We start from the raw sequence: 27,134 nt of genomic DNA on the forward strand, positions 1-27,134 counted from the left end.
CAAGGAAGTTATAACACGCTTGTAACTCCTATGTAACTCCCATATAACGCCCGTGTACCCTATTATGTACACATCTCTGCGTACCCCTTGACGTACGCAATTTTTTTCCCTGAATGCTCCCTTAAAACCACATGTTATATAATGGCTTCTGATACTTAATAACACCACCAAAAGGAATCCATTAACTTTTCTTCCACTTTAATGCAGACTTACAAGCCACCAAACTAAAAATAAATTGCGTATATTGACTTCAGATAAAAATAGAAATAACATTTTTATCTCTATATGTAACAGAAACGAGGATAAACCTTAAATGAGTCCTGCCATATACAAACAGACTAAATTAAGTTATAATTTTGCAAGAAAATACTGTAATATTTTCTTTTTTTTAAAAAAAAAATATTTGTATTATCTTGGACAACTTTTCACTAAATTACTATTTACTAGAACAGGAAAAACAGTGATCCTAACATTTATGAATCCTCACTGCACCAGAAAATGAATAGAAGCAAAATAAAAGTTACATAAGAACTCCAGCTGCATTACCAAGAGCTTTCTTTGCGATTCTGAATTTGTGAGCAACAGTTTTTTCAGAGTTCGCAGTCACCACATGGTGACCAAGGAAGAAGACAAGGCCAGTTCTTAGAGTTTCAAGCTCCGGAGCAGCAGATACACGGGAGAATATGTTCCACACAAGGGCATCAGTGTTCTCAAACAGAGCCTCAAAAAGCATTCTGAAATGCATAATTCTTCTTGGTGTAAGCTGTGATGGATTCATGAGATCGACTGTCTTAAGTAGCGCAAGGGAGAGGGAGAAAGATGAAAGCATCTCTGAGATGAATCTTGCAAGGTTCATCAAACGGATCATCTCCATTGAATCGATTTCTTTCAAGTTATCCCATATGCAATACTGAAAAAATTAAAAAAAAAAAGAAAAAAGAAAGATCTACATAAATTCCACTCAAATCCTATGTATTTATATATCTAACACCTATAACTTCAATTTTTATACATATGTGATCTTAACCATACATGAAAATGTATATTTCAGTTTTTTAAAGTTAAATTAGTGTTAGTTTTATTTGATATGATAGAGTTGAGTGATATAAGTTTAAAAAAGCCTATAAAGAATTTGCAATTATAAGCCTATAATGCCAAAAAACCAATTCAAATTTGGAGAAGTGGATTTAGTCGGCTTGGATCTACTATATCCAAGAATTTTGACTTAATATGAACATAACTTCTTCATCAAAATTGAGAAATTGCTTTAGACCATTATGTGGAAAGATAATATCATTAAGGCTTTAAAATTATATTTTTTATAAAATTGTAATGGATGATTATGCTAGATTCAATTGATTAATGAGAGTTATGAAAATTACTTATAGTTAAGATGAGTTCGTCTAAAATGGAATTGTTCAAATAGGTAGGTAAAGTTTTAAAAAATCAAATGCTCTGAACACTAGAAAAAAAAATTAAATACATTATATCAACATTATACTCTAACACAAAAAAATTAATAAGAATAAACAAAAATACTATGTTAAATTATCTATGAGCATAACTTTTAGAGCAAGAGGACAGAAAAAAATTATTTTATGCAGAAACCTATAACAAGTACTCCAGGCGCTTCATGATTCGAATGATGCATCCAACACAAAAGAACATAAAGTTAAATGTAAAAAAATCAATTTATAATTAATTAAAGAAAAATTTACAAACATACCACACAGTTCTTATGTATTTACATATCTAAAAACCAAATTTTAATATTTATACTAATAACACTTTTGTCTCATAGTGTATATCCTTTTAAGAAGTTAATAATTGTCATATTTTTGATGTGATGTAAAAGATTTGACTGGTATACATGTAAATATGAAAGTTTAGGTTTTAAATATGTAAATACATATCAATTGTGTCGTATGTATGTAAACTCCCCTTAATTGAAATATTTATGGAATGACACTCAAGGTACCCATCACCCAAAACTGACAAAAGTGTGTGGATAGAGAATACTTACGAAGTGAGACAATTCTAAAGAAATTAGCTTAAAAACTAGCATTCGCCTACAATTCAATGTAATATGAGCTCAAAAAGGATATAATTCAAGAAGAAAACTCTTCCAGTATAAGGATGACAACAATACCTAACGTAACTTTAAACAAGTAAAAAGAATATAAAGAAATATTCAAGATTGCAATATATTTAAAAAAAATTAAGATGGGGGAAGATAGAGTAAACACACCTGCAAAGTAAACTTGTGGTTTTTATCATGGCTACAAAATTTGGAAGCTAAAACTGTGTAATACTTGTTGAACACCTTCTCTTGCAAGCAGCAGTCAAGAAGAACCCTCATGATTTCCCTATCCTGAACAATTAACAAAAACTCATGGAACGTAATGCATGCAAAAACCCAACAATAATGCATAGATGAAAATGAGTCAAGAGGAGTCCACATCCAGATTACAAACCTGTTTCCCAGACAAATCTAGTCGCAAAATCTTCTCAAAAGCATCAAGGTAGTCTTCTCCGCTCATAATTATGCAAAAAATAGCCCTTCTTACATCAGTATTCATCCTTTGTGAAGCCGCAAGTTGAACTAATTTTTTAGCTTCTTGTACATCCTTGTTGGAGGTAGTTGTCACTTCTTCAAAATTAACTGTGGTAGAATTGATTTCACCTGAATACCACCATTGTCCTTTCTTCTCAGGATCAAGAAGCTTACTCCATGTGAGACCTCGAAGAAGAACATCTTCTATGTGTAACTGCAGAAAAATTTTAGAGCATAAACATCTATGCTAATTAAACAACTGAACAAATACAAGAATAAAGAAAATCTATGACATTCGAGAAAAAAGTGCATTCAGACATACAAAAATATTTAAATCAGTCAAAATCTCCATGTAAATTATTTAAATGTGGTAAAGTTAAGATTTTGAAAAAACAATTAATTTTACAATAGAGAACCCGATATGAGGAAAAACAATTTACTCTGCTACAACAAATTAATCTGAATCAGAAATCCAAAACAAGAAAATAAAGTAACCTTTTGCAACCATTTCTTGATCCGCATATGATGAGCTGGATCCTCCTTTGATCGTTTCTTGTTATTCTTTATATCACATATGGTCTCAAGCATGAATTCCATCTACGGATCAATTGAATTAAACCTAAAAACATGTACACAAGTAGTAATAGGAAAAATATGTGGATAACTAGCTTACTCTTTTACTATTTATCTTTGGTTCTCCTTCTTTGATGCACTTCGAATCAGACTTCATTTCATTAACTCTGTTCTGGATTGTAACAACAAAATATTTCATGGAAGTTGGATCATCACCTCTTAGCTTCATTCCACAACCTATTCAATTTGTTAATAGATAAACATCCGAAAAAAACTTATGCACAATAAATCGTTATCTCAAATGTGTCAAAAAGAATACAAAGAAAAAAACCAATAAATCATAATGATTTTCAAATAATTTTGTATATACCTTACAAGATATGTACATAAGGAAATTGTTTAACATTGTAAAGGTGAGAGAAACTAACATTGTAGTATTGTCAAGATGGTTGACACATCTAACTCTGTTAAGCGCTTGTTCAAAACATCAAGAAGGTCAAAAACTAAATCACTGCAGAACAGGCAAAGCCAATATTTAAAGCAATATCCACAATGTGAGAAGTAGAGTGAAATATGAACATATGAATACTAGCCACGTAAAATACCTCACAGTATAATACTCCCAACTTACACGATTAAAAAAATAATAAAATATTTGGTTATTAACATACAAAGCATCTGAAATTGCAACTATTAACTTGGGGCCAGTTTAGCATCATTTTTTTTTCTTTTTCTTTTTTGGCTTTTCTTTTGTTTTTTTTTTAAATTGTTCGCTTTATTTTTCATGTGTTTTTTTTTAAATTAAATCACCTTATTGTTAAAAACACTAAAAACAACTAAAATTTATTTTGCATGTTTTTATAAACATTTTAATTAATTTTCATTATACAAACATGTTTTATTTAATATCAAAATATTAAGAAAACAAAAGAAAAATACAAAATAGAAAATAAAAAATAAAAACGATCCCACCAGATCCTTGGCAACTGAAATTTGAAATTTGCGATTACAACTTTAGCTCCTATTTACAGAAAGCCTTGAAGTTAGGACTCTTTAAAAAATAAATGAATACTTTAGAGCTAAATAAAAGTACTACAAAAATCAGTTTTTTCCTTTAAGGAATAAAAGATAGTGTCAATAAACATACAAATTTGGTGTATTTAACTAGCTTTTTTTAAAGTGATTATGAAAAATACAAGGCCATTTTACACGGCATACATGACTTTATAGTTGAATAGTTTAATTTATGTTAAATAAAAGAGACCGACAATGTGCTTATCAAAAATAGGATTGATTTTAGAACACGAAACTTCATGTATCTGTAATGGAAACAGCTGCTTTCTTAGCATTACTGAATGTCCTTACAACTTAAATTTAATGACACAAAGCTAAGGTTATGCTATCCAGTTTTTCAAAGAGCTTCCGTGTTTGCTAAAAAAGTTCCAAATTTGTTGTTTTACTTAAATTCCTCTAGAATTTGAATTAGCTAAAATTTCTCCCAACTCAGTTACCGATTAAAGCAATAAAGGTATATATAATAATTATCCAGCAAAAAAAAAAATGAATCAGGAGCATTAAATTCCATAAATAGTTAATGGAGTAAGAAATAAAATGAACTTTATTAATGGAATTGGAAGTTATAAGGCATCCAAGATAAAAATATCAGTATCTACAAGTATATTTATTTAAAAAAATGGGTAGCATGACCAAAGGAAAGTTTCAAATAGTAAGGTAGTTCGAGAAAATAGTTGAGATGCATTGCAAATCTCATTCTCCTCCTTCACCAGCCACTTTGATGATTTAATGCATTACTGCGTGATGCCTGGTTAAGAACTTCAGAAGTAGATCTTTACATAAAATCAATGCAAACAGCAAAAAAAAAAGGTGAATCAGATTAGAAAAGATGTATTGGGAAACCCAGATTTGTGGTATCTTGAAGCAGGAGTAAGTTTTGTTAAAGGCAGCCCGACCGCTCAACCAAGTACTATCCTCAGGGATCAGTGTGTTGTTAAAAGCAGCTTAAGCACTAGTTGACGTGCATGGTCGAGGCTCCACACACTCCAAGTAGGCACCATTATTCATTATATACATAATTGCATTGCATTAAGGCGCCAAATTTTAAGGAAAGCTACTTGTATTAATTGAAGAGATGAGTACTCATACTTTAAATATTGAAGATTTTTTTTTTTTTTTTGACTATGGCACTTTGACATCACCATCAACATGTGATGTGAAAAAAATATCAAGAGTTGGAGAAATAATGATGTACATTAGAAAGCATGTAAGATCATAAGTAGGCACAAGAGACTCAAATTTACAATATTAAATCTTGAGAAAGAAAAAGATAAATTTGCCGAGAAAAAGTAAGAAAAGAAGGTTTAGAAGTTCAATAACGGAAGACAATTTTGATGATGTCAATGATAAAACTAATGTAAGTCAAGATAGCATTACACCATATGTCAGGCATTTTTTAAACGAAAATAATTTAATTTCTTAAATTAGTAAAGAATGTACTTCGTGTGCATTATTTAGGAAAATCTACCTGTAAGATTTTCAAACTAAAAATTCAATTAAACTCATAAATTAGTAGTTTTTCTCTAACATAGTTAGATGTGAAAATTATAATTTATACTAAAAAATAATCCCAATAATTAAAATATTTTTAATATCTATTTACTTCTCAACATCTACTTGCAAGTTTATAGACAGTGTGGTAACTTACACCTCACGAATTCACACCACCTTGATAATGCCTGACGCTTTTAGCACTATAGTGGATATCCCCAGACTGAAACAAAAATTTATAAAAAAAAACATGTTCCAGAATAAACCCCATAAACTACTTATTGCTAGTCACGTTTTTATGAATTATTTTGGATAATTATATAATAGTTGTGTTTGCTTTTGAGTTGGCTGGTACCTAAATTACAATCAAATCATGATCGCTCGATGTCAGATCATAGTCAAGTTTGATAGGCATATGCGAGTAAGCTGGCAAGGCATTTGTACCTGAGTTGACACACCCATCAAAATAATAGAACAGACATTTTTTTGGGTTTATCAGTCAAATAGACCTAAATCGACTTTTTAATGTCATAATAGGATTTCAATCTTAATCCATTTATGCCGCAGCTCTAGTCGTTATCTGATAGTTATAAATCAGTTACAAGACCATTTGACTAACAAGTCAAAGTGCAACACCACCAATCACTTGGTTATCATGATACAACAAAATCCAGCTATGTTTTCTCAATATCCCCCTAAAAATTTGGCATATGATCTGAACTCGTAATAACTTTAAAGACTATTAAAAAGAGTAGAACATGTATAACTGACAGGACTAACCCTATGGAAAGCAATAATCATTTTGATATTGATATTAAATTAACAATGGATCAACTTGCGACCATTAATTAAATGAGAAAGAACAAAAATGAATGAAACTAAAAGAACACGTTAAGAAAACATACACACATACAAAAGACATTGCATACCTAGCACAAACACCAAAAATGTACAAGTGACATAGTAGTAATGAAATATTTCGCAATGAAAGGCTGTCAGCTTTATGGTATTCATCCTGAAAAATAAAACATATTTATTAACAGTAAAAAACACGAAATCCATCAAAATCAGCCTTACACATGTAAAAATATGCTCAAACCTATAAAGTAGCTGCAAATTGACCAATAGGAAATAAGAATGTAATAAAACTATGTACGCTTACATAAATATTAGTAAAACATAGGAGCAAGTTGCATTCATTAATCAAGCCAATATGAACTAGCTTAAGCAAACTAAATAACTTAAAAAAAAAATGAATACTAAAATTATGTACTGAAGATTGGATCTATATATATACTTATATCCTCACACATTTTACACTGCTCATCCAACTATTAGAATGGTCAACAATTAAAGTATTTTTAAGTATTTAAGTGACTTAGAAATCGAATAAGGTGGAAGATTGGTGTAAGATGTTTTAGGGCAAATGCTCTGTCCTTCCAGTAGCAGCCTTTCTCTTAGTTCATAAAACACAAGGCTAATGGGTATTAACACTGATCTACAGCCATCAGTAAAACCACAAGATTTCATCCTGATGAGCTTAATCCATTCAAATCGATTGTTGCATCCATACTTTTAATTGCTTTCCTATCTCATAGCTGTGTTGTTAACTGTAACTTTAATTCCATTAATTTGTTATTATTCTATTTGGTCATAGTATCACTATTTAGTTAAAGTTGTATGGGGATTATTAACATCATTGTGAGTGCTTTATGTTTTTTAAATGAAGCATTGACCTTAAATGGCCCTTCATGTCTGCATTAAACACAAGCGGAACACAGACACTCCTCTGCAACCCCTGATACAAGTTCGACATGCTAAAATCATGTCAAATGTATATGTTTACAAAAAAAAAGGTGCCTCCCAAAAAGAAGAACCGTGCATCAAAATGTACGAGACACAAATTGACTCGAACAAAATACATGCAAGTTCTTTTAGGCTATATAGATTTTTTATCACAAAGGATGATCAATAACACAGTCATTGCCGGTCCCAAGCCCAAATGTTGAAAGTGGAGGGATGTATTAGATAGTCAACAACCAACGTAAAACTTGTCAAAAAAAAATCATGACATAAATCATTTTGATTTTTATAAGACGCGATGGAGAAAAATGATTCATGTAGCCCACCCCACGTAGTGGGATAAAGACTTTGTTGTTGTTATAAAGGATGATCAATGGGTCGAACGTTCATATAATAGTCTAAAATTTAGTTATATTAGAGAATATCTATTAGCCTTTATTGGTTGGTTAAATTAGCATAACTTGGCCAACGTGCCAAGAAGTAATAAGAGCAGGCTAAGAAAGGATAACGCCGTCACTATTGATGGCTAGCATATAACCTAGGGAAGGTGCATGGATATTTAAAGAAAAAACCACATACAAGTCTTCTATCTCTAAATATTATCTTGTGAAAAAATAAAGATAAAAAGATAACTTTCACACACTTTGCCTGATGTAGAATTACACCACCTAGTGCAAGAATAAGAGTTCCATCACCCAATTTATTGACAAGTGCATTCCTAAAGTTTCCTTCAAGGGGCTCAGCAAACACAAAACAAGAAGAAAAATAAAATTGCAGGCATAGAATATCATACCCACACAAATTTTTTGATCTGAAGAATGAAGAATTTTAAAACACATTTAGATGCATATTTGATCCTTAACTTATTAATTTACATTGAATGAAGTGGTTTTGCAAAGGATTCCTTTCCTGTTCAAATCAACTTTAGTTTAGGTTAAAAACATTATATAGATATAAAACAGAGCACCATGTTATCACATATTCGCATAATAGCTCGAATTAGGTCGCTAAAAATGGAGTCCAAGGTGGAAGCAATGACTAGAAAAAATAATTGTCACCAAATTCAACTCGATAGCAAATAAGTAGTTAGCAAGTTGAGGGATTTATAAACCCTCAACCAAAATCTGTGTGCACTTAGTTTGTGGAAATGCTAACAATTTATGACGAGTCATGTTGTCACATTGCAAATTGAATGTTAAACCCTTTATGACAAGTCACTACTTAGTGAGGATTTGTTAAATAGTCATTGACAAGCCACGAAGTGCATAATATATTTTTTGCAAGTTTTAAATATTTTTATTAAAGATAATTTGGCAAAATAACATTAACAATATGTTCAAAATGAGTTATATCAGAATATTATAAATAAATAAAACTTTCAAAACATTTTTATGGAATATTAAATACATTAGATTTTAAAATATTTTACAATTCTATGCTTGGACAAGTCTAAAACTCAAATCAAATACTTTTAACATATGAGACTAAAATGAAACTTTTTCTAATTTCATTGGTAATATGAGCACCAACCACATTATCATTAACACTTGCATTAAGCTCAAATAAAGCATTACACTAAATAATATGAAATTCGGACACGATACAGCATAAAATGACATGACTTGGACAGAGTAATACGATGTAATTGCAAACAATAAGACAACACATATCCTAGACATTTTTTAATTTAATAGATTACAAATATGAAATATTCAATTCTACTATCCTCTATTGAATACATCCCAAATAATGTAAAATAAAAAACTTTTATCACAAAGGCATTCTTAATCAGTCTAAGTTGTCACACATTTTCCCAATATAAATATTACATTAAAAATATAAAAATTTACAGAAAAAAAACATCATTGTCATCCACAAAATAATTGAAAAAAGGGGCATGTACATACATAGCACACAATTCTTATGTATGTATGTATCTCAAACAAAAACTCCCATATTTACATGCATATCACTCAATTCTTTCGAATCATATCAAAAATAGCCAACTTAAAACTTTTTAACAGTCAAATACACCTTTTTCATGCATAGGTAAAGTTTTATTGCTATCGTGTAAATATGAAAGTTAAGTTGTGAGATTCAGACACGATACAGCATAAACATGACATGACTTGGATAGAGTAATACGATGTAATTGCAAACAATAAGACAACACATATCCTAGACATTTTTTAATTTAATAGATTACAAATATGAAATATTCAATTCTACTATCCTCTATTGAATACATCCCAAATAATGTAAAATAAAAAACTTTTATCACAAAGGCATTCTTAATCAGTCTAAGTTGTCACACATTTTCCCAATATAAATATTACATTAAAAATATAAAAATTTACAGAAAAAAAACATCATTGTCATCCACAAAATAATTGAAAAAAGGGGCATGTACATACATAGCACACAATTCTTATGTATGTATGTATCTCAAACAAAAACTCCCATATTTACATGCATATCACTCAATTCTTTCGAATCATATCAAAAATAGCCAACTTAAAACTTTTTAACAGTCAAATACACCTTTTTCATGCATAGGTAAAGTTTTATTGTGTAAATATGAAAGTTAAGTTGTGAGATACGTAAATCCATAAAAATTGCGTGCTACATATGAAATTTTTCCTAAATAAAAACATGAATATATGAGCATCACAAATTAGAATTAACACACTCCATGCTAAAATCACATTAGCACTAGCCCTATATGTTTTTTTAAGACTGTAATCTTCCAATAATTGCTTAAATCATGTAATGTGTAGATCGCCACACAAATTGGATGGTTCAACAATACCGTGGTGGCGTTCAACTGCCAAACTATGATAATGATGATAACAAGTGATTTCTTCCTCAAATAAAGATTGATGCTTAAAATGATGCCACTATGAAGATAATTTGGTGATGATGTTCGCTTTTGTTTTCTTTTGGTGACATTTGATATGTTCATCCATTTGTGCTTTTTTTTTCCCAAACTTTTTATATAACAGAGAAGTAATGGAACTTAAGAAAAAACTGAGTTGATAAAGTTGTTGTTTAGTTGTACTGTAAATGCTTTACATTGTTCATAATTAATAGACTTGATAATTTAACAAATATATAGTTCTTTATGTTTTTGTGCATAACATTTATAGCCTTTATAAGACTTGTAGAATTTTAAAGTATTTATATGCAACATCTAAACGTATGTTTTCCCAAGTAGATTTCATCAAAAGAGTAAATTGTTGACAACATAAGCTTACATTATAGTTAGCTCAATTTATGCTCCTATGACTGTTTTTGTAAAGATAATTTCATAATGACATTAGCTTTCTTTTCCTCTTGGTGATGTTTGATTCCCTGTGTGATTACTCCCTCCCTACCTTTTGATATGACAAATTGGGAATAGTAATGAAAACTATAAAAAAATTGTTGAGTTGCTAATTTGTTTTGTTTGTACTTACAATGGTTAATAGTTAATTGAATTAATTTTTTTACCAATATTTTATTTTAATATTTTATGCATGTCATCTATAGCTTTTCTAAGATTTCAAAATTTTTAAATTTCATATGCAGCATCCAAGGTGTTGGTCTTTTCTAACTTAACGCTGAGTGTTTTTCCATGTAGAGTTGTTTGTCATCATCAAAATTGCTAAACCCATAAGCTCACATTTTGGTTATCTCAATTTTGATGATAACAAACATAAATTGGAAAGGTCTAAATTTGACTTTAATTTAAGCATTCATGATAACAGAGACCAAATCTTACTGTAAGGTCACTCTAGATTTGAAAATCTTTTTTATTTTAGAGTATTTTTGCTTAAGCTCAAAATCCTACATAATTCCAAAGTTTAAAGTAAATAATAAAAGTTATTTTTAATTATTTATCAATATCTGATACTATGCTAAAGCACATTTTGAACCTATTGCTAAAGTTATTTTACAAAACTATCTTTAATAAAAAAAAATTAAAAGCACAAAAAATATTGTATGCACTCTGCAGTTAAGCAATAGCCACTAATGCTTATCGTAAAATGGTTAGTGCTTAGTCCACAATAAGACAATAAGCAAGAAAATTTCTATTGTAGGCATAAGTGATCTACGCTATGTATTTCCTAGCCTTCTCTATATTTATGGCTTGTCATAAACCATAGATGTCGTGTCCATAAACAAACTAAGCAAACATGAAAATTTTTTAACTAATTTAGCAGATCATCACTACGATTTTAAGGGTCTCCCTTAATAACAAATCGGTGAATTGTTAATTAAAATCAAATCAAAGCTATTTAAAATATGAAGGTAAAATAAAAATCTTTCAAAATATAAAACAATACTAGATGTAAGATTTTTACATAGTTTTATCTTGAGCACTTATATTAAAATCAAATAAACCATTAGGCCTTTTACTAAATATGTTCGTAGTTATTAAGATCAAGTTCACCATAATGTGCGCTAATAAGATCAACAATTGTTTGACATTTGTGATAGTCAATGCAATGTGATCTCCCACTCTAAGAGGACTATTGACGGTTTGTGAACTTTGACAAAAATTATCATGTTTTGTCATCTATGACTACGACCACTGTTATTCTATTGGAGCCTGAAAATCTTAAAATATATTTAGAAAGTTCAAAACCTATGGTAGTACTAGCTTTATCTTTTAACGAGACCGTTAGTTGCCCTTTTTTGTTTAAAATTGATTACATCAAGCCTCCATTGCATTTGGTTGTTTTACAACAAGAAAAGTGTATGCATCTCATCGAGTTGTTTCCATACCATATCTACAACTAATTCTAACTGCATATACCTGTTATATTAAGATAACTCTTATTCCATGGAAATACCTCCCAACAATTACTACTTAGTTGAGGCAAGTTAACTCCAACGGTCCAAACAATTCTTGTTCTTCTAACCTGAACTCTATGGAAGAGAGCACTTGCAGCATAGGCAAATTATTACTTGCAGCATAGGCAAATTATTGGTCTGCCATCACCGGGGTCATATCTTCATTTTTGCCTAATCAACTTGAGGATTTCGGCAGTGTTTTCAGCTGTTCACATAAAATTTCATGATCATTTTAACTTGAGGTATTGTTATTCTTCCTATCTCATAGAGCGTCCCTCCACCATCTCAATTTCATTTATTTCCCCATCATCCTCTCCCTGCTCCATCACACTGCATACCCTTAATCGACTCATACACCAAAGAACCTAGCAATCCAAATTCTGCCCCAAGAAACAGTTCTTATCCATTCCTAAACCCTTCTCACATACCCTGTTTTAATGAATCCGGATAGCAGTGAATTGCAAATCTGCATTCTAACCAATTGGACATAAAACCCATCCACAACAATGACAGGTTACATAGTAAACATAAAAGTTCAGTATTCCAAGTGTATACATAAGAACTTATTTAAAAATTCAAGGAGATAACTGAGGTACCTCAAATGATCTAGCAATAGAAGCTAATAGCTTTGCACTGAAATCAATTCCAACATAGCAGGCCATGCCAGCAACAAAAGCTGCAAAGACGGCTGCATGCCTATAAGAGGAAAAGTCATGTTATTGTATTATAGTAATAAAATTCAAATGGAAAGTGTAGCTTTCAGCCTCAACGGTTTGATATAAAGAATGTAATACAGGATTGAAACATAATATAGAAAGCAAGGGAAACTTTGCTGTTTTTAGGACTGAAAAATAAAGAGATTAAACACCATATGATAAATACGAATGACAAGATAACAAGTTATTTTCTAACTTTTATTCAGCACAATATGGAACTCCATTTCTTGCTAACTGTTTTCTCACTGAGAGAGAACCAAAAGAACTGATTGCAAGTCTATATAGGCAGATTGGATTTCTTAGGACAAAGTTTAACTTCCTTTTCATTCCTCTCCCAAAAAAATATGAGTGTACAAAAAAAATTCAATCGCAAAACAAAAGATAAATAGACATTTCAGTGACTGGGTTCAAAAGACTATAAAACACATCAACAGCAGGACACAGCATCGCAAAAGAAATCAAATGGATCAAAAAAGGAAAAGAACACGCCAAAAGATGTTTCTACTTTATTTTCAACAGTTTTAATACAATATCCCCATAAAGCAACACCAAACAACCATGCAAACAACAATGACTGACTTTTTTGGGCAAGATGGGAAATGACCTTAAATCTCGATCTTCTTTAAACAATCCGTACTTTATTGCATGACCTCATAGTTTGAATGAATTGTCCTATGTATATTGTCTCCAAGGAGAGCAGGATTCAAGACTACAAGATTAATCATCACTTCGCTCATAAACCTCACCATTAGCCTCTTGCCTTGCAAACCAATCATACAATTAGCCAAACTATTACACGATATGAAAGAAAGATTATTATTATCAAATTATTAGTAAATCCGTAAGCTCAAAAAATTATGTATAAAGTGCCTACCTATCTAATATTGTTCTGCATATTCTCAAAAACTCTGCCACAAAAGCTTCCCTCATTAAAATTGAGCATCCAAAGCTAGCAAAAGTGATGAAAATTTGTTAATGGGAGGTATGGCAAGAATCGTTCCATAAATTTTGCTTGATCTATCTATTAAAGTTTAGCTGAAGAATCTACCAAATAAGCTTCCATAAGGTCTATTTATAAATCTGACCGTGTTGAATTTTATATTATCTGCCTAATTTATAATCATCAATTGAAATGAATTTGAAATGAACGGTAGTGATCATCCTTATCTGCCATCAACATTTATAAAAAATCCTTAGGATAAAGTGCCATTTGATCAACCACTTGAACAATTCAAACTTAGGCCAGGACTGGCAAGCAATGTTGGTGTGATTTCAGACAATCTTTTCTACCACCTTCGAATAGTGAATGAAAAGTGTAAGCATGTTCACAATGAAAAATTTAATATGGCTAAGAAAACTTCTGTGAAAGTTTGGTGCCTCCGCATTCTAATCTATCATGAATGGAGACAAATATCCAAGGAGAATATCACAAAATTGCTCTAATCTTGCAAGGAACGTTTTAAGAGAAGCGGTTCATGTGCTGCAGAGCATAACAATACAAAGACTTGAAGATTTGAATGTAAGATATTTGTTGCAAATAAATGAAGAAAACCAAACCCAATGAATTATTGTTAGGTCTCCTTTATTCTATGACTAAAAACTATACCTAATTATATAGCCCTTGATAAAACAATTACAACAAATTTGGCATAAAAATTTTGATAGATACAAGTAGAAGTGAAAATGACTACACCTTTTCATAAACAATGTTGCATATAGAAAGACATTTTTGTTCCCAAAGCTCAAAAAACTACATAAACAGTCAAAGAAAGTTGATTTTTGCGTGAAAGACCCCCAAAGGAGTAAAACCACCAAGTCTTTCCTAGTTGCAAAAAAGCATTATTGGTAAAAAAAAGTGATATAAGTGTGGGATAAATACAAACCATTGAAGTATGGAAGCTAAAATATATCCAATTTGTTCATAAAAAAACCAATCGCTGTCATCTTAAGTACAGATATTTTGTTTTAAATTTACCCATGATTAGAGGAAATGAGTAACTACACTGACTTGTTTATAAAAACACCAATTGCAGGAATCTTAAGTACATATTTTTTTTAAATTATCTATAATCAAAGGGATTAAGAAGAATGGATGGCAGCCTTAAACATCCATATGAATAAAAGAAAGTGAACACTTAGTTTGCCTAATAGTGCAGAATATTAAGTTTTCTGATAATTTAAAGGAGGCAAGCATTATTACACCTTTTACATGGCAAGATAAGGTAATGAGATGGCTATATAATGCTTGAGTATAATTAAGAGAAACGCTTGAAATTTAAAAAACAAAAAATTGTTCAAATCACTTTATTACCTCAGAAACAGCTAATCATTTAAATCCATACATCTACTACTCATTTAAAAATATATGGCTTTTAAAACATTTGCAACGAATAGTAAATCTAAATAACAAAAATCAAACTATCAATTTTTCTAAGGTTGCCTTTCATAAATCAACCTTATAATTATACTAGCCTCACTGGTCCAAGGTTAACAATCATAGAATAAACAAAGTTCCCCTCATGGTGCAATATATGGTGTGCTTACTTTTTCTAGAAATCTATAGAATGAAAAAACTGTTCCATTTCTATAAATATTAATAACTGCTAGAGGTTGAAAATTGGATTCTACCCAACCCCCTCCTTAGGAGTCATCTTTAGTAGGATCAGGTTCAGGACCTCCTTCAGGCAACCTCTCACTTTATTGTAAGGTTCACAAAATTTAGATTGTATGGTACAAATAAAAGGAAGTGTGGGTTTGTTTTTCCTTGACATGAACAATGATATTTCAAGAGCCAAAAGGTGCAGTTTCACATAATTGGGATGACTTTCAAGTTATTCTACATGAAATATGCAGCAAAGGCACATAGAAATGATGAACAGTCAGAAAAATTGTTTTTCATTTAAAAAAAAACTATTCAACCTAAACAAATTCAATTGTAGATTTAAAATTAGTGAAGCAATTTTGTTCAGTAAATTAATAATCAACCCAAGTAGCATACTAACGGTTATAAAATTGGCATAATTTCTGAACTTTACTAGGGACAATGTATAAGAGAATACTGTGACGGGAAGCCACTAGCTATTCTATGTTGAACACATAAAATATGCACAAACAATTTACATTAAGAAATGGAATATGATAATTGTTGCCAATAATCCTAGGAGACTTCACAAATATTAACACTTCAAAATCCACTAACTCAAAACTCAGCAGTATTATAGCTGAAGCTAATAAATCATTTGACCGAATTACTTTTTCATTTTGATTACATAAATGACAAAAGAACAGAAAAAATATATTCATCAATTCCTTAAGCCTGATTTTTTTTTTCTAAGATTAACTTATCTTGAATAGTTGCTATGGCTAAAAGATTAGGTTTTAAAGATAGAAAGAAAATTGACTAACTCCCAAAATTTATAGTTTAACGATGGCTTTAAACAATAAAAGCTAAATTAAGCATTCAATCAGGGTCTCAATAAACAAGTAGCTAGCATCCAACAATGATCTCAGCAAAACCAGCATTAGATAAAGTCCCTCTTTGCCTATATCTTGACAAAACATGAAAAGACAAAACTATATACAGATAATTTCCATGTTACCCCTCAAACAAGAAAATTTGAATTACTTGTTAATTGAATAAACAAGTTAAAAACATAGTTCTTCTTTCTCATTTAAATAGGCAAACACAAAAATTTAATTGACAATATCCAGATTATATGGGATTTGTAAAACACTAAAAAATGAAGCTATACTTTACATGAAAAGAGGAATGGAATCTTACTGTTCATTTCCACGAGGCCCCATAACACAAGATGCCACAATCTCCATACCAATTATTTGAGAACAAACATTGCGAGTAACTGACTATAAAAATGTCAGGCCAACTAAGAAAATCACAACAATCTCTGGCTGAAAATATTTAGTAAAAGCATAAAAGAAGCTTTTGGTTTAATCAACATGCGTATTGAAACAATAATTACTTGAAAAATTGTGGCCACTTCTCCTGCAATTGATTCCAAGTTAGATTCAGAAATTTTATTCAATAATCCTGAAACGTGAGAAAAATATAAGATTGAAATGAGCAACTAAGGAGAAGGAAAACTCATGAACTACAAAAACAAATAAAAAAGATAAATATCAGTAACAATTACCTCTCACCCTGCGACGAATATGTGCATACTCTTCAGATTCGCATCTAGTGCCCGCTCTTAAATGATGGGCTGTGCTATTCATACTTACATCTGGTTTTAGTTCCTCATTAGAAGGTTCCTTGACATTTGATCCATCATTATATTCAGCAGAATCAATTGTCTTATCATCAAAGCAGTGTTCCTCCAAATGCTTAACAAATGCTTCAGAAGACTTTATCAGCTTTTGTTTCTTATCTTTAGCAACACTCTTAACCTCCTTCTCACTCTTGTCAACATCATCCTTTGCAGATAACTCCTCATGCTTCTCTTCACCTATTTTAATTTTTGGTCCATAATGATCATAATCATCTTCTGAGACTGAAAAATCATCAAACTTGCTGCCCAATTCAGACGGCATCCCCTCAATTAACACATTTAATACATCATTCAGACCACCTAATTTCCTTTTCTTCAGCTTTAGCTTCTTTTCCAGCCTCCGTTCCATCTCCAGATCCTCCTCTGCACTAATAACGCCTTTGGTCATCTCCATCTTCAAGTACTCATGGAACTTGCTTTTTGGCCTCCTCTCCACCTTTTTCACTGTCTTGTTACCAAGGAAAGCATTTTCTGAAATGCCGTTCCTTCCCATATGTTTCTTCTCAACAACAATACCTTTAGAATTTGGCTTTGAATCAAGGAGCTGTCTCTTTTTCCTTTGTGCCTTCTCCCTTTTACTGATCTGCTTCCACAAAATCATAGTTTAATTTCAAAAATCATCTCATTGCTAACGTTTCATGATAAAAAAAACATAAAAATTGATAGTTGAAAATAGATTTCAGAAATCCATTTCTATTACATCTTACAGCATGTTTGTCTTAATTTTCAAATTATCCTACAATCTCCACAAGTTAAAATCCCCAATCGCAAAAAGAAAAAAACTTGAATAAAATATCGATAACCTGATGACCAAGCCATGATGTGAACTGCTTCTGTCGCTTATGCAAGCGGCTTTCCTTTCTCTTCTCCTTACGAGTCTTCTCTTTGCTACAATCTTCACAAAACGATATTAAACAGAATAAACATGAAAAAAATCAACTAATAAGAAAATAAAAGAAGAGGACATTGGAGAAATATAAATCATTTGCTTCACTTACCCATACTACTGAAATCTCTGTTTAGGGGAAGAAGAAAACAAGATTTAGAAGGCCAGGGGCTGCTTGGTGGCAAGATTTATACAGGATTTAATTTAAAAACTGACTAACAGTAGAAAAGGCCGGCCTTTAAATCTCGTGCGCACAAGGCAATATCGTTAATGGCTTCACCGGCGAGCTCCCGTCGCGACTCCTCTCATCTTCGCCGTCACGATGTTAGGGGACTAGCGGCGGAGGGAAAAAGACCATGGATGCGGATATCTGCTAACCATGAGAATTGAATTTTTTTTATATAATTAATTTCAAAAAATAATAATTAATATCATTTAGTTAAACTATAAAGTTAAATAAATTCAAATTATTTATGAATTAATTTGACTAAATTAAACATTATTGAATAATTTTATAAATTTTTAATTAATGATTAATTGAGAGATTTTTTTATGAGAATCATTAATTTATTTGATGTAATTATAATTGAGATAATTTTTTAATTCAATTGATATGGAATAAATAAATTTATATGGATTTATAAATAAAAATTAATCTTCTTAATAATTTTTTAATTTAAATTGTATTAGTTTGATTTAAACAACTTTTAATATTATTTAATTGAATTAAAATATAAATTATTATTTAATTAGCTTAGTAAATTATCAATTAAATGGAAATGTTATATTAATTAACATTTAACTAAATATTAATCAAGATTACTTAGGCAAAACAATAATTAAGATTACTCAGGCAAAAGTAAAATAAAAACTATCACAAATATATATATTATTAAATACATACCACCCAAAATTTTTATGTTTATTTATCTCACATCTAAACATCCATGATTACATACATCATTAAAAAAGTAGCACTCATTATCATCTTAATAGTCAAATCAATCTTTTCATCCATAGGTAAAATGTTATGTGTGTAAAAGTGAAAATTTACGTGTGAGATAGGTAAATCCATAAGAATAGGGTGCCATGTATTTAATTCTTCCACAAAATAAATTGTTAAATTGTTTGTCAAGATATAATAAAATGGTATATTTATCATAAGAAAAAAATATGACTTAACACGAATATTTAAATAAATAAGCTTTAGTAATCCTATGAGTTGTCAAATAAATCTGAGAGTGTTGATGTCTTTATAGGATTAGCAAGGTATTAGGAATTGAAATTCGACTTGAAAGGAGAGTGAAGATCAAAGAAAATGAAGAGGCACGAGAAAAAAAGAGGCTAAGCAAGGAAAAAGAACTAAAAGAATAATTGATGATGGATAGGGTTGTCCATGTAGCATAAAGGAAGCCATGAGAAGCATCTAATATAAATCTTGGAGATAGTGGCAAAGGGAGCAAGAGATTGGGGTACTACTGCGAAATTATAAAAAATTTTGTATGATAGAGATGATAGAGAGCATCTAAAGAGTAAACATGATTGAGAAAAAGACAAAGATGTCTGAGCTCAACAAGAAAAGTTACCAATAAGATAGTTTAACAAATCAAGCAACTATGTAAGGAATAACTTGGGAATTTTTTTTATTTTTTTATGTCTAAAATCCTAAAACAATTCCTTAAATAAATAATAATAAGGATAGAAAGTTAGGAAGCAATTGAAAATAGATGAGCGTTTTGTCAAGATATTATTGCCTAGTTTGTTATTTCATCATTGTTATTTGTTTTCTCTCAATGCTCTTTGAGCTAAGAGTACCTCATTTATTTTTGCTCTACTGCAACCTTATTGATTTCCTTTTCACTTATTATCTAATATACATAAATTTTCATTTTTTAGGAGTTTCCTATTCTAAAAAATCACCCCTCCATCCAACACTGTACTTCACTGGCTAGCCTACTGGTGGAAAGTGTTATATTATATGCAATTGCTGAATTTAATATTATTATTATTAGATATAACATTGGGAATAAAATATTATGTCAAATGATGAAAAAACTATTTGACGATGAAAAAACTATTTGACAATGAAAAAAATCATATAAATGATAGTTTCAAAACTTTGGGTTTACATTATTAAAGTTTTCTCTCATGTCTGACTTAAGTAAGACAAAGTGTTCTTTATGAGGCAGAAGCAAGCCTCTATCATTAATTTTATTTCGAGAGAGTTTCTCTTCTAAAAAGACTCTTGAGTTAAATAATAGCTTTTATGTCTAAATATTTTAAAGTTCGGGCTTTCAAGGATTTTTGTTTTAGAAATTTAATTGGTTTTATTCCAAAAAAAATGGTAAGAAATATTAATTAATAAAAGCTCAGTAGCGTTTTAGGCTAGCATACAAATGAGCTTTAAAATAAGATTAAATTTTATTTTGATTTTTTAATTTATTTAGAATTTCAAAATTATAATCCCATAAAATATCGAGGAGAAGCCCAAAAGATGAGGACTGACACAATAGCAGAGTGAAGTTATCAGCCTCTTATCCTAAACTCAGATGAGGCTCATCAATATAATGGCTCAAATCTACTTCTAGCTTGCTTGGAATGAAATAAGCTTGATTGTACTAGACTTATAATCTTGCCTAAAATGAGCATCTAACTAGCCCATTTAAGTTCTCAAAAATGTGTTCTCTAATCACTGATGTGTGCAAAATATGTGATAAAAAATGTCTAAATATTATTGCAATTTGTTTCTTTTATTTGTTCCATTTTTTATTTCTTTTAGATGATTTAATGAAATTGTAGGATACATGTACTCATGGAAGCTTTAAAGAGGGCTTAGTAGATATTGGAGTGAGATAGGAGTAAGCTGCTTCAGACACCAGTCCAAAGGGAGCCATCACGCCACCATGCCTGCCTTGAGTGGTACATATGCGCCACCTTTGGGCATGCTAACGCTGCGTCGATGCATAAACACTTCTTTGGGCACGTCCACATCATGCAAGCGCCTAACAACTAAGAGTCTGGCACCTAAGCACCTCCTTCAACATTGGAGCCTGGCGTTTATGGGCTAGATATGGAGAGCCAAGGCGCCTCCTCCAGCATTGGGGTGCCACTCCACATTGCACAAGGGTGACATTTACTTAACTCGGGCTCTTTACCTTAAAAAGCAAATAAGACTTTGGCACCAAAAGGAGAAACTCCTAAAACTCCTATGTCAGCGTAGTTAGGACGGTTCTAATCCAATGGCAATCCATGATTGTGACATGTGGCTACATAAGGGCTAATTTAGAATGAAGAAAGACTTGTCTCCTCCATAAGAGAAGAATGCTCGAACCTCTAAGTGACTACCGGGAGGATAATTTTGAACCTTCACGATATACTAAAAACCATAAGATTAGAACTATTCCGAACTTTGGGGGTTCGCTAAGTCCTCATGAAATTAATACATGGACGTAGTTTTGTTACTTTTATATAATAATTGGACGACACATATACTTGCATGATTCACCAATGCTTCGTAGCATTTGGTTTGTATTAATCACTTACATAAGTAAGATAGGTGAGGTTATTATTTAATTCAAAGAATTTAATATGCCTTATAACTTAACCTTAAAGGTTAAGTTGCCCAATCATGAAAGGTATGCAGTGCATAAAACTAATGCATTGATTCATATTTTTGAGTAGTTGATTTACATGTTGCCCTAAGAAAAAAAATGCATATTATGGAATATTAATGTTTATTAAAGGCAAAATTAGGGTTCAACATCCCACAAGTGCCTCTCATCATTACAAAAAAGATTGAGAACTTGGACATTGACAATAGAGCTATGAATAAGATTACTATCAAGTATAGTTTCCTATACTTAGATTAGATGATATGCATTATCTTATTTCAATAGCAAATATTTATTTAGGATAGATTTGAAAATTGGTCACCATCTAATTAGGAAACAAAATTTCATAAGATTTGTGGATTTTTTATATTTTAATTCAAATTTTCTTCCTAGTATGATCATTTCAAAATTCATTTTAGGAACATGTTTATTTGAACTTGTGATAATTTAAAGTAAAAAAAAAAAATTTGAAGAACTTTACTAACTAAACTCAAGGATGTTGAAGATAATTATGCGAGTTAATGATTTGTAGATTTTGATTTATTTTATTTTATTTTATTATTATTTTTTTTTTGTATAGGCTAGGTTTGTCAAATGCAAGCCTCAACCAGACTAAGTCTAAGAAATTCTATTTGGAGACAATCCTTGCATTTGGGATTTGGGGAAAAAATTGGTTAAAAAAACTATGGATTTGAATTTTATCTAATAAAAATCAATTCCATATAAGAGTGTGTGAAATGAGTGCAAAGAACTACTTTGTCAAGTGAATCAAAAAGGAAACAAGAACAAGTTTAAGGAGAACTTGGAGATAGGAATTTTATATAGAATCTACAAAATCATTTTCCATTATATTGTTATTTTCGTTTGTTTTTCTCTTTTTTATTTTTGATGGAATTTTTGGTCTGTCAATCATCGTATACTTTCCTTGCGCGGATAAGCCTCTCTTTCGGGCCATATGAATGGTCCAGAAAAGAGAGGAACCGAAAAAGACGGACATACGACAAAACAACAAGCGAGAGAAAAAATAAAACGTATAGAGTCTACGTGCGTTAAACCTCGTAAGGATAGGTCAAGTATACCCGTCCAAACAAGATCGAGCGGAAACACCTTTGACCAAAATCCGCGAAAGAATGTCTATGTATGCTACCCATAACCAGAAGTTTAGGTGTAGGTGTTTGATTTAGGGTCATGAATGGTTCCAATGAGACGTATCTTATTTGGTTAATTACATATTGAAAGTTGTCCAAGAATATTGTTGATCCAAATCGGTTTTGCTTGCCAGAAAATGACAACTAACACAAGGCAATCAAAGGAAATTATCTCACAGGGGGAATGCTCCGATGTTTCTAAGTTTTCGTTAAGTCATCAGGCAGAGAATGAGTCTCTCACATCCCAAGTGGGTACTGGCTCATCGACACAGAGCTTGTAAAATAACTGAATCATCCCAACGGGGGATCCTAATACGTCAAAACACATTCTGGTCATAAGGGTAGAGGACAAATTGTCGCATCCCAAACAGGCGGCAGCTTATCAGCATCGAGTCGTTGAGGTGATGCCAACAAAGGCAAAAGGAAGAGAAAGGGCTCAATAGAGGTAGTCAAGGGAGGGAAAGACCAATCCCTATAAGGTAGAGGTAGTCAGGTCAGAGTATCACAGACCCATCATCCCAAGCCACTAAGACATCAAGTCTATCTATTCGTGAAGATAGTCGGCCCAACACGTCTTGAGATCTCCGGTTAGCACTCCGTAAATTGTGTCGTCCACTATGACCTCAATAAGCTTAAGGCCAGAGGAACAAAACTCTATCCTATAAATATCGGCTAGCGCTCCAAGATATGAGTCTTACATTTACCAAAGTGGATGGGATATCTCAGGAAAACAAGGAATGATGTTCAGCTACAAAGCTAGAAACACTCCAAAAAAAGGACTTAAATCCCGTCAGAGTCGGGTAGCAACGACCTAGGCGCACTAGACAAATTTCTATGTAAAAAAGATATGTTGGGACAGCCAAGTTGAAGAAGCACGGGGCTCCTCCTCAAGACATGCAAATATTATGCAGCTATACAGAATGATCCTTAGATTTTGTGAATGCCCTATTAAAATGGCTTGGATGATAGTCATGCAATGCAACGCGTTTAAAATCCGACCTGAGGGTCATGCAAAAAAGTAAAAATAGATTTTAAAAATTTTGAACCTTTTAATTCTAAATTTTAATTTATCTTGAATGTTTTATTTAGAATTTTTAAGTAGAAAACTTGTAACTTTATGGGTCTTTAATGTACCACAATTATAATTTTCTTGAAATCTCAAATGCACAAAAATAAACAATAAAGACAATTCAGGCATGCAAAGCACACAGAAAAGAATGCACTCCTAAATATATAAAAAAGGCCCAAAATGCCGCTAAGTTGCAACATATCCAAGGAAGAGCATCAAAAACGATCAAACTTCGCATATAAATGACTGGTCATAATTCTATAAAAGAATATATAATTCGAACTTAAGGTACGAGACACAAGCAACTGCTCATGATCCCCGTCACGTGATTTGATCCATCATCCACCTCGAAACATGTGTTTGTACCTTATTTCTGATACAAACTCGTCCTGAAGACTTCATCAAATACATGTGAAAGAAAAAAATAAAATACTAGACTTGCAGAAAACAAGCTTTAGCTGGAAAATCATTCAACGTGAAATAAGTTGTCTTATAAATGGAGAGTTAATGGGAATTGCAAGTAAATGATTAAAAATCATTACAGACTCCGTCTTTTATTGTATCTATGTGTGTTCATATGTATAGACACGACACCCTGCAAAATAAGGCTCTATTATACTACAATGCACAACAAGCATGCAAGCATACAAAAAAAAAACTGCAAAAAGTGATGCATGACTAACATAATAGCAAAAAAAAAAACAACATAAAACAATACTCAGAGGCGGCGAAAATGAATACCTAACACCCTAAACCCTAGCCTAGCATATCATCTAACGAGAAAGTGTCATAATCAAAATTTAAGTATGGGGTAAGTCTCCGGATAAAGTATGAATTTGGCGTGTTCGCCTTGCTGGCCATATCCAAAATATCTAAGGGATCGAAAGGATGTCACCCAAGATGATATTTTAAAATTATTGGCCTTAAATATGGTATATTTCGTTATATGCGGAATTTTTAAAGTATAACATATATGATTTTTTAAAAAAAATATATTTCTTCTTGTCGGCACTAAAAAGTTGAGAAGTTGCCCGTTAGAATGACATTTAATTTACATATATATATAAGTTTTAGAAAAACATGAAATCAAACTGATCCCATATTTTTCATAGTTTAAATGAAAGAGCATTATACTTCAAACCTTGTATCTATCCCGAAGGATAAACACAAGGCTTGAGGATGATGTTTGATCAAATAAACTAAGAAATATATGACATCTGTTTAGTCTGTGAAACCATTTTATTTGCCCACAACTGGGTATGTCGTGGAGACAATGACCCAAAGATATGCAGCACAAGCAAGTGATAATAATCATGTAAGCTAACACACACTACCTACAATGCACCATACAAGCAAGCAAGCACACACATGTACATATTAAAAACATGCACCATGCAAGTGGTGGGGCGACTGAGTCGGGGGAATCGGTCAGACCAAAGTGGCTACCAAGTCGTGGCGGCCGATATAAGCGAACTGGGATGCTGACTGGGCAGGGGTGTTCGGTCGAGGCGAACTGACATATCGACCGGGTCAGGGCAACTGGTCAAGGCAAAGTAAGATGCCGACCCGAACAAGGCTGTCAGACGAGGCAAGGTGCAAGTGCAAAAACGCTACAAGCAAGATGCAATGTAATCCAAAGCCAATAAACACGCTTGATAGCGAACCATGCTCATGCTAACGTCCTCTCGTAGGAACCTAAGGTGTGAAACTTAGGTGTGCGACATCGCCGACTGCTGCTTTAGCAAGGCATTTGGGGAGTTTTTCCATAGGGATTTCGAGGGAGAAGCTCTTCACGATGTTGCGAAATGAGATAGCTACAAAACTTTTCTCATTTCGCAACTTCTCAAGGTTTTGCAAAGTGAGTTAGCAACAAAGTTTTCTCACTTTGCAAAGCTCTACCTCCCGATTTCTCTGAGGAAAATTGGGGAAGTCAAAGAAAGGAGAGAAAGGGGCTACGATACACCATAATTTTGTGTTGAGATTGACAGAGGGAATCACTTGACTCTACGAGAGTGTTCGGCCACGTACAAATATCATAACTTTGGGGCCCCTTCTACAGAAAACAATGATCCATCACAAATGTACGTGGTCGCGAACGTCGGTCGGTACAGGCACCTCGTGCGGGTGATCGAACTCACACGCCTGACTAACGTCGGTCGATACAGGCACCTCGTGCGGGTGATCGAACTCACACGCCTAGCAAGACTAAACCCTAGAGCTAGTTAAAACGTCAAAAACAGAGGGTCCAAGGGGGTTATACCGTTGCGTTGGTTGCTCTTCATTCGGCGAATTCCAGGAAGAAGCTCTCTTCGCAAAGAGAGAAGACGTCCCCACCACTTCAAGCTGTGGTACTGTCAATGTTTGTCAATGGTTAAGTACTCCGACAAAGTTTTCGACCACCGGGGAGTGAGGGACGAAGAGGTGGAGAAGTAGCTCGTCGAGGCATGCAAGGGAGAGGGTCTAATCTCAGCCCTACTTTCTGCATGCGAAGGAAGCAAAGGCCGTCTGTAGAGTGCCGGTGGGAGGTCTGCACGTTGGAGGAGGCTTCGCCGACGGGATATGAAGCCGAGGAGGGTGCTGCGGCCGTGAAGCAAGGAGGGAAGCGAGCAGACTGTGGCTGAGCGTGAGAGCGAGCTAGGTTTGGCTAGAGCAAGGCGCTGGAGTCAAGGGAGGCCGTGGAAACAATGCCGGCACGGACCGAACGGTCCCTGCGAAGCCAATGGTAGGCCCTCCGGAGCCGAGGAGACGTCAACGTGAGCTTCGTTAGCCGGAGAGGAGCGCCGGTGGCGAGCTTTGGGCGCGAGAACGAGGATTGGGCGAGAGCGGCACGACGCGAGGGCAAGGGCACGGAGGGAATTCCTGTTCGGCCGACGGGGAGGAAACGACGGATTAAATAGGGTGGTTTTTTTTTGTTATTATTATTTTTCTCTTTTTAATATTATTTTAATACTTAAAAACCTGGATTTGTGTATTTTATGCCAGTCCATGGAAACTTAATAATATGAGTGTTCTCTTCTATAAAATCAACGTTTCGAACACGCTCGTGCCGTATGTTTTGTCATCTGAGGTCATCGAGACAAGTCCGTC

The 27,134-nt window shown here is 32.6% G+C and overlaps 1 protein-coding gene across 2 annotated transcripts; it reads right to left on the reverse strand.

Moving 5' to 3' along the window:
* Nucleotides 1-395: 395 nt before the first annotated feature.
* On the reverse strand, nt 396-26,901 carry LOC110021815 (nucleolar MIF4G domain-containing protein 1). Of its 2 annotated transcripts, XM_020720479.1 has the most exons (14): nt 26,308-26,901; nt 18,332-18,589; nt 18,137-18,228; nt 17,199-17,916; nt 17,028-17,095; nt 16,829-16,911; nt 12,928-13,027; nt 6,622-6,707; nt 3,556-3,638; nt 3,228-3,364; nt 3,050-3,151; nt 2,475-2,768; nt 2,249-2,371; nt 396-910 (listed from the first exon to the last, which is right to left on the reverse strand). In XM_020720479.1, the coding sequence occupies exons 2-14, from the start codon at nt 18,333-18,335 to the stop codon at nt 521-523; spliced, it is 2,280 nt and encodes a 759-aa protein (XP_020576138.1). In that variant the 5' UTR covers nt 18,336-18,589; nt 26,308-26,901; the 3' UTR covers nt 396-520. The 2 variants fall into 2 exon arrangements, with proteins under 2 accessions (XP_020576138.1, XP_020576137.1); XM_020720478.1 differs by lacking the exon at nt 18,332-18,589.
* Nucleotides 26,902-27,134: the final 233 nt, after the last annotated feature.

This window comes from Phalaenopsis equestris, unplaced genomic scaffold (assembly GCF_001263595.1).
Source record: "Phalaenopsis equestris unplaced genomic scaffold, ASM126359v1 Scaffold000149, whole genome shotgun sequence".
Classification (NCBI taxonomy): Eukaryota; Viridiplantae; Streptophyta; class Magnoliopsida; order Asparagales; family Orchidaceae; genus Phalaenopsis; species Phalaenopsis equestris.

Bases quoted from the DNA above. Each gene is read 5' to 3' on its own strand.
- LOC110021815 (XM_020720478.1), bottom strand. From the start codon at position 26,329: ATGAAGAGCAACCAACGCAACG. The intron at 13,028-16,828 runs GTAAGATTCCAT...TTCCTCTTATAG, and splicing joins GGGCCTCGTGGAAATGAACA to GCATGCAGCCGTCTTTGCAG. The intron at 6,708-12,927 runs GTACCTCAGTTA...TTTATTTTTCAG, and splicing joins CTATTGCTAGATCATTTGAG to GATGAATACCATAAAGCTGA.